Source organism: Myotis davidii, unplaced genomic scaffold (assembly GCF_000327345.1).
Source record: "Myotis davidii unplaced genomic scaffold, ASM32734v1 scaffold339, whole genome shotgun sequence".
In the NCBI taxonomy this organism is placed as follows: Eukaryota; Metazoa; Chordata; class Mammalia; order Chiroptera; family Vespertilionidae; genus Myotis; species Myotis davidii.
Genome location: NW_006290778.1, coordinates 608,944 through 620,150, shown reverse-complemented (window position 1 = coordinate 620,150; position 11,207 = coordinate 608,944). Strand labels below are relative to the sequence as shown.

At 49.6% G+C, this 11,207-nt stretch overlaps 1 protein-coding gene across 1 annotated transcript in view; it reads right to left on the bottom strand.

Annotated features, from left to right (window-relative positions):
* The window catches only part of REEP1 (receptor accessory protein 1), a 46,835-nt gene extending 35,869 nt beyond the window's left edge, over positions 1 to 10,966 (bottom strand). The window contains exons 1-3 of the mRNA XM_015564100.1: positions 10,815 to 10,966; positions 9,224 to 9,296; positions 118 to 194 (exon numbers count right to left, since the gene is read on the bottom strand). Coding sequence (XP_015419586.1) covers positions 118 to 194; positions 9,224 to 9,296; positions 10,815 to 10,966 — 302 coding nt within the window. The remainder of the gene's footprint in view (positions 1 to 117; positions 195 to 9,223; positions 9,297 to 10,814) is intronic.
* Between the last annotated feature and the right edge of the window lie 241 nt (positions 10,967 to 11,207).

Sequence of the window (11,207 nt, the reverse complement as noted above, 5' to 3'; positions counted from 1 at the left end):
GACAAACACTATCCCCCTTGATGTTCCCGAGAAGGAGCAGGAAGACAGCAGGAGGCCAGCCAGCGCCAGAAGAGAACATCATTAGTAGGGAAAAGTCCCAATTCTTGGTGTACTCACCAACAAAGGAAGATGTCGGTGAATGTCTCTGCTGTGGTGAAAAGTGCAAATATAATCCAGTACATCATCCATTTGACCTGTTGAACGAAAAAGTAACAAAGCTAGTAGAGAAGGTCAAGGGTGAAAGGCTGCCCAACATCGAGAAGAAAAGGCCCAGGTGCTGGGGCACGTCCAGGCAGCGCTGCTGCATGTCTACCCACTCCCCCTATCCTTCCCAAGCTCGTGTCTAGCTCCACTCCAAACCTTGGGGCTGGAGGCAAATGGGCTGTTTCCATGATTGACCCAGGCTCAAGGTCAATGTGCACCCCAGGTGACCTTCACTAGCCCTCAGGTGAGCCAGGGAGGCCTGTGGACCAGGAGTGACTCAGGATTCACTTAGGTAATTTTTCCAAGTAAACTTTCCAGGCCTTCACAGAGACACACCCGGGAATGAACTGTAGCAAGGCCGTTTCTCTGGGATGGAGTGGTGATAATCCTCACTGGCCACCTAAGACTTTCTCCTGTGAGAAACCCCTCATCCCCAGCCTCTTGCAGAAACTAGATCTTTTTTAAAACCTCTCCCACATGAGCATCCATTCCATTTCCACTGCCTCTCACCCCGAGTTGAGGTCGTGGTCCCCTCTCTCCCATTTCCCTTGTCTCTAGGCTTTCCCCTCCCCAACCCATCCTACAAACCAGCAGTCACCAACCTTTCGGACCTCACAGACCACCAATGGTCCACAGGCCACCGGTTGGCGACCGCTGCTACAAACCATCCCCATCCTAATCTTCCAAAAGCATGAACTCATCAGACTACTCCCATCTTTTGCTTGGTGTCTCTACCTCTGCCTCCTTCCCAATCTGTCCTCCATATTCTAGTCAGAATGACCTTGTTAAATCCAAACTTGATGATTCTCCTTCCAAGCTTTTAAAGTCTTCAATGGTCCCTTACTGTTAAGATAAATCCCAAATTCCTTAACATGTTATAAACGTCCTTGCATGAACTGGACCCTAATTACCTCCATAGAAAGCCCTCCGTCTCACCCACACTTGCTTGAATTTTCCACTCGTTATAATGAACCTGTACAGGGCATCTCCCTTTCCCTCCATATTTCAGCCCTCAGATCTCAGCCCAAAGGTCATTTCCTCTAAGAAGTGTCCAAAGTTGGGGTAAGTTCACTTTCCTTTTTCTCTCCCACAGTGTCATACATGCTCCCGTCGTAACACTGAACATTCTGCTTTGAAAGCACCTGCTTATTGCCATGCTTTTCTTACTAGGTTGTGAGTTCCCTGAGAGTGGAAGCCAGTTATTTTTGCACACCACTGCAGCTCTAGTACCCCAAACAGCTCCTGGCAGGTAGTATGTACTCAGTGAGTATGTCTTGAATGACTGGATTAGAATGTTGGCATTGTCAATGGGAAAGAAAGGATGGTTTTAAAAAGACTGAGAATAATATGCTTTGGGAAATATTGGCCTACGTGGCTTTTTGGGAAGAAAATAGAGAATTAGGATGGTTTCAAGGTAACAGATGCTCCCCATGAGTACCGGCTGAATACATGATGGGTATACATGGGAGGAAAGGGGCCTGTTGAAGTCGGGGCATAGTGTGACATGGAGCCACTCACACCAGCAAGGAAGTAAACAAAGGGTCAATTTAGGGAGAAGAGGCTGAGCTCCAAGAACCCGAGGGCAGTCTGAGGGCCCAGGAGACACCTAAGAAGCATGCCCAATAGGCCTCTGGAAAAGGCAAGACCAAATCTCAGGAGGGAGAGTGGGGCCACGGCCAAAGATGAAGGAGGCATGGGGGAAAGGAGCTTGAAGTGTTAGCCTGAAGAAGTTTCCATCACGAACCCCTTCTCCTTAAAATGCTTTCGTGCGGAAAGGACGGTGTGAGAATGATTCACTGAGCCTCAAAAGGTAAATGGAATACTGGTGGCTCAGAGATGGAAACCATAAATAAACTACCAGGAAATGTTTTCCCCCATCAAACCACAGAGTAATCCAATGATGGCTATTTTTTCCAAGGTATGAAAGAGAAGTTGCCAGGTTCGAGGGATTCTATCCAAAATTCCCTGCAAGACGTGGAGAGCATGGGCAGGGCGGCGTCCAGAAGAGAGAGAGGGAGCTATGGCCAATTTGAGAGGTGGTGACCAGGAGCAACTCTGGAATGGAGAGTTGACAGCAGGGCTAGGGAGTCCCTCTGGACAGATCCGAGCAGGACCCAACAGTGAGGACATAAGAGAAGTTGTGATCCTAGGTCATAGCAGGAGGGTGGGAAGCAGAGCCCAGAGACCTTCCATGAGCCACAGAGATGGGCTGAGACACCAGGACCCATCACGAAGCCTCCAGGGCTCCTGGCAGCCTGCAAGAGACCGCCCCATGGGCTGTGCAGGCAGCAGGCTTAGCCACCTCTGTAGCCTCCCCTCACCCTTGGATCCTCCCCTACATCAGTCACCCTATTTCCTGAGTATTTCACACTCCCTCTTGCATCTGGACCCTGCTCCGGCCTCCCAGGGCACTCCCTATGCCTAATGACCGAGAAAGAAAGCAACGATTAGAGCCTGGTTTACAGCTGCCTGGGCACCATCTGCTGGCAGGAGCTCACAGTGGACAGCTGCATAGCCTGGTGGCCCTGAGAGAATGAGGAAGTGAAATTCCCTCACAGGCAGAACTCTGAGCAGCGCACTGAGCCTGGAACGAGCAATGTCCTGAGGTAATGCACCTACACTGCCACCAGGTGTATGAACTCTTTTCTTATTTTCTGTACTCTTTGATGCTTGGCATCCGAGGCCTTGCTGACTGGGGAGAGACTTCCCTTCCCAGGACCAGACAATTCTTAGAAAGAGAAAAAGACGTGCCCCAGGGTGGATTTTTCATATGCAAACTCACCAACCCAGAGCCCATACAGAGTGCTCACGGGTGGGCCAATATTCCCCAGCCCTAATGACCCCAGGCCAGGTACCAAGGCAGCTAGGGCAGCCCCCACACCCCACCGCCTGCTGAAATTATTCCAGCTAGCCAACCCTAAACCTGACTGCCCTGCCCTACCTGACTTCCCTGCAGAAACCAGTAGAGGTTGTGGCCCACCTGCTCTGGGCCTGGAGGTGGCTGGGCCTCCTGCCTTTAAGGAGCTGTGAGTAAAAACATCTTTCTTCATGACAGTCATTTCTGTGTCTGCATGCCTCACCATCCCTGATTAAAGCAAATCCCAAGTACATTTTAAAATACAAGGTAAGGATCTGGCAATACCATGAGGTACATGGAAGGGTGGCTGAGACTGGTTCTGGGCCGTGATCACATTCTGGAACGATGTGGACGGACCCCCAGATGGCAGACATCTGTGAAAAGCCCGTGCCTGACCAGCACCATCGGAATCAAGGAGGAGCTGGTTAGAAACACAGAATTTCAGGCCCCACCTGAGACCCTACAGATCAGAATCTGTATTTTAATGAAATCCTCTGTGCATTTGTACTCACGTTAAAGTTTGAGATTCACTGGTCTTGTTACAGCGTAGCAAGAAGCTAGGGACATTCCAGGGCAGGAGGAATAGGGAAACTGAGACAAGAAAATTAAACGTGGCCAAGCAGTGTGGACAGCTTGCAGCTGGCTTGTAAGTAACAAGCCATTATCTTCCCCAAACCAAAGACACTTGAGAGCAAATGGTTAAAAGCCTCTCTAAGCAGAGAAAGCAGGAAAGGAGGGGGGAAGGGGGGAGGAAAGAAGAGCAGTTTATTTCACTCCCTAAACAGAAAAGCCATCAGTTTTGGGGCTTGGCAAGATAAAACTGCCAGGTGCTTCCCACAGATTCTGGGAAAGCCACAACAAAGTGAAAGGGGGACCTTGAAAACTAATCTGCACCCAAGATATTCAGCTGAGAGATTTATAATCTATAGACAGAAAAACATATAAGGCAGAAACCTCCACCCCACTCGCTCCTCAGATTAGCCGAGAGAGCCCATCCACACTTTTTGCTGGATGATTGCTTGCCTTGTTCCTTTAATAAATTCGCATGTTTTACTTTCTTAATAAATTCACTTGAACACAACACCATGACCTGGAGTCACTTGTTTGGATTCATTCATATGAGCAGATAAGAACTGCGATGGGACAGCCTCTCCCTCTGACTCAGGGGGCTGCGGGATAACTTACACCGCTGGTGTCTGTGAGAGGTGCCTAACAGTCTGACTCCAGCCTTTCTGCTTCTCAACCCTGATCTTCCGAGTTGTACTTTTTAATAATTTTAGTGCCCGGAGGATAGGTGCTTCTAGCAGGGATGCAATTGGTTCCAATGAAATAGAAGCAGAGACTAGACCAGTGATGGCGAACCTATGACACGCGTGTCAGAGGTGACACGTGAACTCATTTTTTTGGTTCATTTTTCTTTGTTAAATGGCATTGAAATATATAAAATAAATATCAAAAATATAAGTCTTTGTTTTACTATGGTTGCAAATATCAAACAATTTCTATATGTGACACGGCACCAGAGTTAAGTTAGGGTTTTTCAAAATGCTGACACGCCGAGCTCAGAAGGTTCGCCATCACTGGACTAGACAGTCACCTGACCACTTCAGGACCACCATGCCACTCGGAAGTGGATAATAAAGGGACTTAGGGGCTTCGATGGGGCGACTGATCCTGATGGTCAGGGGAACCAGGGTCGCTGCTACACAATGTGCAGGGGAGGAAGTTAACGGTCCTGGGGGATCTCCGACTACAGTCTCACTCAGAGGTAAAAGTCAATGACTCACAGAGGCAGTATAACTAAGGCCTCACGTTCCTCAGGAATGAAGATTCAGGCCACACCCTGGATACGGAAGCTCTAACTCAGTGGTTCTCAACCTTCTGGCCCTTTAAATACAGTTCCTCATGCTGTGACCCAACCATAAAATTATTTTCGTTGCGACTTCATAATGGTAATGTTGCTACTGTTATGAATTGTAATGTAAATATCTGATATGCAGGATGGTCTTAGGCGACCCCTGTGAAAGGGTCGTTCAACTGCCAAAGGGGTCGCGACCCACAGGTTGAGAACCTCTGCTTACTGAACCAAAGCTCTGATGGAGCATGCATTAGATGGTGGAAGAAGGAGGCAAAGGGAAAAATGCTGGATGTGCTATGGAACTGTAGGTGCCCAGAGCAGTGGTCGGCAAACTGCGGCTCGCGAGCCACATGCGGCTCTTTGGCCCCTTGAGTGTGGCCACGAAGTTTCAATCGCATTGTACATGCGCACCTGCATGTGGTATTTTGTGGAAGAGCCACACTCAAGGGGCCGCAGTTTGCCAACCACTGGCCCAGAGCACCTTCTGAATTACCCTGGTCCCACAGGTGTCATGTTTTTCAATGTCTTTTGAGCTAGTTTACAACTTTGATTTCCACATTTGCCCAAGAAATCAGTTGAATATTCTAAAATAATTCATTTCATCACTCCTGATTGGTTATGTGTCTGCTCTTTGGAATCTCCTTTGATGTGTTTTTAGCAATTTACTGGTTTCCGCATTAATGAGTTATGTAAAATTTTTACACGTGTTAATTTTATATTTGTACAAGAGTCGTGATTTTACCCTTTAAAGATTATCTTTTATCAAAAGACATAAACACAAGTTACGAACTTATGACCACTTGCCTGACTAAGGACTGTAGCTTCTACCAATATTTTCTTCATTTTTTTTGTTATGTATAGATTTAAATATTTTAACTAATTTTATTTTTATTTATTCTCCTTCTCCCCCTAATAGAGTATATGGGTGGTTCACTCGATCATTTAATTTTTTAGAGTGCTGAATATTAAGATTAGATCCTGACAGAGCCAGAGGAAGCGAGGTACTGGACCTGCAGCTGGACTCAGCTGAAGAAATTTGGATTGAACAAGCAAATGAGTTGCACAGAATTCTTGTTGGAAGGTTTTTTAAAAGCCAAAACCTGGGTAAAAGAGTGGATGTCAATGTTGGGCAACCAAACAAGTAACTGTAATGGAAATATATATATTGTATATGTGTGTATATATATGTATATATATATACACACACACACTGTATATATACAGTCATATTATATACTGTATTTTAATTTCATTAAACATCATAAATTTTATTGAATATAATTATATGTAATATGTAAAAAATATGTTTATTACCAGTATCCAAAGCCTTCTAATTTTGAGATGGTCTTTTTGGGCAGCAAGGCCTATTATCTAGGCTTCAAATGCCCCTAGCCAGGGTTTTGAATCTTCACAGACTGTTCCAAAGGCACGGGAAGCCAGAAGTCGGAAGCCAGTGTCCATGGTAATGATACTGGCAGCAGCTTCCTAACCAGACCATCCTGTGGCATAAGCTGACCTGTCACCAGGTTTCTGGGATCCTCCCCAATTGAGTATCTTCCCCCCAGCCTTCTAGTTTGTCCTAGGAATTCCCAAATTCCCATAAGTTCCTTTCTGTTTCAGGGCAGTGCGTTTGGAAAGACATAAGAAGCTATGAATGTTGAGAGCAGTGTTTCTCAAACGGAGGATCCAGTAAAAGGTCTGATTTTCATTCCGGAAGTCTGGGCAGGATGTGAGAGTCTTCGTTTCTAACAAGCTCGCAGGTGATGTTACTCATTCTGGTCCATAGGCCACACTGAGTATGGGACGGAGAGCACTCAATGCTTGTAGAGAAGAGGCTGGGAAGTAGGGAGGAGCAAGACAGAGGGTGTTCAAGCCTGTATAATGGGTCCGCACTCGATGTTGCAGGCAAGAAGCCGTCATTCAAGGATCCCGGGGGATTGAAACGAGTATTCCCACCGTTCGAAGGCTTCTAGAAGTTATATAGAGTCTATATTATAGACAACAGAGTGTGAGATGAGGGACAGGAGGCAGGAGAACCAATTAGGAAATGTGGTAGGCAAAACAATAGCCCCTGCCCGCCCCCAAATGATGTCCTCACCCCAGTCTCCAGAACCCATGAATATGTCTACGGCAAATGGGCCTTTGCAGAGTCGTTAAGCTAAGAACTTTCAGATGGGAGACCATCCTGGACTATCAGGTGGCCCACTGTGTCCCATGAGTACTTCAAGGCGGAGACCCTGACCCGGCGGTGGCCACAGGGAGATGTGACTATGGAAGGATGTTCAGGGATGAAACACTGTGGACCTGAAAGAGGGAGAAAGAGGCTCCAGCCCAGGAATGCAGGGGACCCGCCTCCAGGAACTGAAAAAGGCAAGGAAGTGATTCTCCCCTAGAGCCTTGCCTGTGTTAAGCCCCTAAATTCAGGGTCATGTGTTACAGGAGCAATAAAAACTACAGAGGAGGCTACTGCAACATTCCAGGGAGGAAATGATGACAACCTTGCTTAAGAGAGTGGCTGCAGAAACGGAGAGACCTGGTCTGACAGATTATTAGGGGACTAGGGATGTAGTCACCAATCAGGTGTGTGCATGGCTGGGTGGTGAGGCAGAGGCAGGGGTACAAGGAAATTCCCAGGTTTCTCTCCTGGACAAATGGATCCATGGTCAAAAGGAGAAGAGAAGCAAGTGCACACGTGTGAGCGTGCCAGTCTCCCTAACACTATTCAGCTCCTTTCTTCCAGTTCCATTTTTACCAAGAAACCGTCTCATCTTTATTCTCAAGCTTTCCTTTCGGGAAAAACACGTGTTCACCAGCCAACACACACAGCCGCTCTGCTTGTCAGTTATATGTTTCGCTCTAAATTTATGAATTGCCCTTCTAGTGACAAACCGGGCTCCTGTGAGATTGGTCAGAGCAAAACAATTTACCAGGCTTTGATCTCTCCCAGAAGAGCGGACAGAGCTGAGTTTCTGCCCCTGCAAGGCAGAAGATCGGGCCTTGAACCACGGTGACCCCAGCTTTGCCTCCTCACCTGGCACAGCTGCCCGGCGCCCTGGGCTGGAAGGGAGACCTGGAAGAGGCTGCCTCCTGCTTCACCCCTGGGCCAGGTCAACGGAGACTCATGAGCTTCTGTGCTTATAACTTAACAGCTATTTACAGCTCACGCTCTGAGGTTCCCAGTCTCTGGGGAGAACCCACCCTGTCTGGACCCCCTGCTTAGTAGCAAAGGCAAACCTGGGCGAGCAGTTCTAGGAAACCGAGAGGGGAGGGTGGTCAATTCTGGTTGCAGTTGACGGGGAGGTGGCTGGTTTCATCATAAAGATGTCCTGGGGTTTCCGAGAAAGGAAACGATGATGTTTCCAACCCTCTTCACCTGACAGTTGCCAAGTGACACCGCTGAGTCACAGGGGGAGAGCGAAGACCCTCTGTCCCTCACGACACTGGGGGTCAGGGTTGTTGCTCTTCACCCCGCAGTTCAGCTGAAGAAAAGGAGGCTGTTGGAAGCCAGCTTCTCGCCACCCATTGCATCAAGCAAATGCCAGAGCCAGCACTTGACTCCAGGCTCTTGCTGACAAAATCCACAGCCTCTGTACTTGGACCTGGGTCTCTCTCCTTCCCTCAACCGGCCCTGCAGGTCTCTGTCAGTCAGGGGTGGTCTGATGGTTCTGTCTAGAGGTGCCCAGCACATCGAGGGCCGTGACCATGGCTCCCAAATCCACTCAACAGCAATGCATCCTCCAAACCAAGGAGCCCCTTCCCACATGCTCTGCCCTCTGCTAGGCGCTGTGGGGTAATAGCTGTAGAATAATGAACAACTCCCGCCCTCTGAAAGCTTATAAAGCAACAGGGCTTACCTCCTGGGGCATCTGAATCGCAGAACTGGGGTGGGATAGAGCCCCAGTCGCAGACCCAGGAGCTGAACCGGGTCTGCTGGTCCCAGGACCCCTGCTCCTGCCCCTGGTGCTAGACTGTCTCCCAATAACAGTGCTTTCTGGTCTACACAGTGTTTTCCAGACAAAGAAACAGGCTCAGCGAGGTGAACTCACTCATTCCAGGCCACACAGTGGCATGTGGTAGACTGGGGACTTCAGTTCCTCTCGCTGTACCTCCCTGCGTTCCCCTCTTCTGCACTCTAGTTCTAAAGAGGAAGTGTCCACGGGGAGGGGATTCCTGGGCCACACCACATAGGTCTCATGAGGAGAGCGATGAAGGGACTCCTCAGCCTGCTGCCAGTGCCCACAGCAGAGAGCACCCACCTCCTCCTGCCCGTTCACACCCAGTTCACTCCCCAAAGTGCTACTCACATATTCTTTAATGTCCTTTGATTTCACGGCCTTGTAGGAATAATATGCAGGGTAAAGGGTGCCAAATATAAGCCTGGAGGGGAGAGAGAAAAAGAGAAATATGATTTTCATTCATGATGGGCCATGTCTGTCTTCAATGGCAGGAACCGTTCTCTCAGCTACGGAAAGTGCTGCCGTGGGCTTGACTTATGGTTTCCGAACGCCCTGAAGTCTGCTCCTGGCTGGGATGTGCTTCGGAACCTCCCGTTACAACCTACAGGGGTGATTTGGGGTCATGGAAGCCAAAAATGGGGTGGGGTGGGAAGCCAACCTGCACATAAGACACTGAAATTAAAGGTCAGACCTTCCTCTCCTGCTGCTAATCCCCAGATGCTCTATGAGCCTGCGGCAGGCGGCAGGCACGGTGGGCTTCCTTCACCACTTAAACCGGCTCACTAAAAGTTCCTTCTAATTTCACGCCTCTCCTGCTTGATTTCAGCATCCTGCGGCCGGAATCCGCTTTCCAAGTGCAAATCCACGCAGGCCAAGCCACACGCATCCCCATCTGCATTAACCTGCTTCTCGCTGCTCTTAAGACGAAGAAGCAAAAATAAACGCCAGCGTGACTGTTGGGCAGCAGCTCTCACTGCCCGCGGGCAGGGCTGCGCCGGGTCATTAAGGAATCTGAACCTCAGCCCTGCGCTAAGGGCTGCCTGGCAGAGCCCCACCGACCTCATTCTCTCCACCTCGCACCTCCCCCACCCCCCAAGCCTTTGCCTGGGCTGTGGTCTCCTTCTGGAATCTTCCCCCACTTCTGTGTCTGGTTCACATGCCTGTTCACCAGATCCCAGCTCCACCATGACTTGGTCACAGAAGCCTTCCCTCACCTCCAGCTGGGTCAGTCTCCCCTCTCTCCCCTCCACCCCCCACCCTCACAGCCAATGTGCATATTATCAGGGTGCTCTTTCACTAGTGTTTGGGGGATACTTTGATTGACAGGACCTCCCCATTCGACTGTAAATGTCTTCAGGGCACAGAATGGACCTGTTTTATTTCAACAATGTATTTCTAGCACCTGCCACATAGTAGGCTCGCAATGGATGTTTTTAAATGTATGACGTGACAGGACGCTGGAGCTGGAAGAGTTTATTCCTTTCGCCTGACAGCTAAGGTCACCCAGGTGTCCATTCACATGCAAAATGAGTGGGCACCAGAGGTGCATGGCTCCCCACCCCCAGGAGCCAACATCTCCTGTGAACACCCACCCACAGAGCTTCCGGGGTCCCTGCAAGGAGGCTCCACGTTTGGGAACCCCAAAGCCCTGGCTCCCTCCTCAGTATTTAGAGGTCGTACAGAAAACTCGGAGTCCAGATGCCACTTACCACGCAGTGGGCAGCGTTCCCACAGCACTGCGGCCAGGCAACCCCCTGACATTCTGCCTCCGGCTGCCAGGGAAAACCAGTTAACTGAGCAGAGTCCGTTTCTGAGATGCTGGCAGGGACAGGGTTTTTGCACCCTTGCCTCACACAGGCCTGGCCCTACGTGCTACACAGGCATCGCCTCAGTCCTCAGGCCGCCTCGGCTAGCGGAACCTCTTTCTCGGACGGGACACCGGCGCACAGAGCGGTCAGCCGCTTGCGTGTCTAAGGTCCGATGACCGTTGCGGAGTGAAGCCTCTGAGGACTGGCTGATGTCGGCTGGCGCCCTGGCCAGGGCGGCCTCCTCCCAGCCTGGCCCTTTACTAACACTGTCATCCGGCTTCATCCTCTGTGAGGTCAGGGTTATGTGTGGGGAGCAAGACAAGCCCGCAGTGGGGACGAGTGTCTGAGGGGAGGGGAAAACGTAGGCCTCAGGTGGGAGGAAAGAAATTTTTAAAAATATATATATTTTATTGATTTTTTTACAGAGGGGAAGGGAGAGGGATAGAGAGTTAGAAACATCGATGAGAGAGAAACATCCATCAGCTACCTCCTGCACACTCCCCCCTGGAGATGTGCCCGCAACC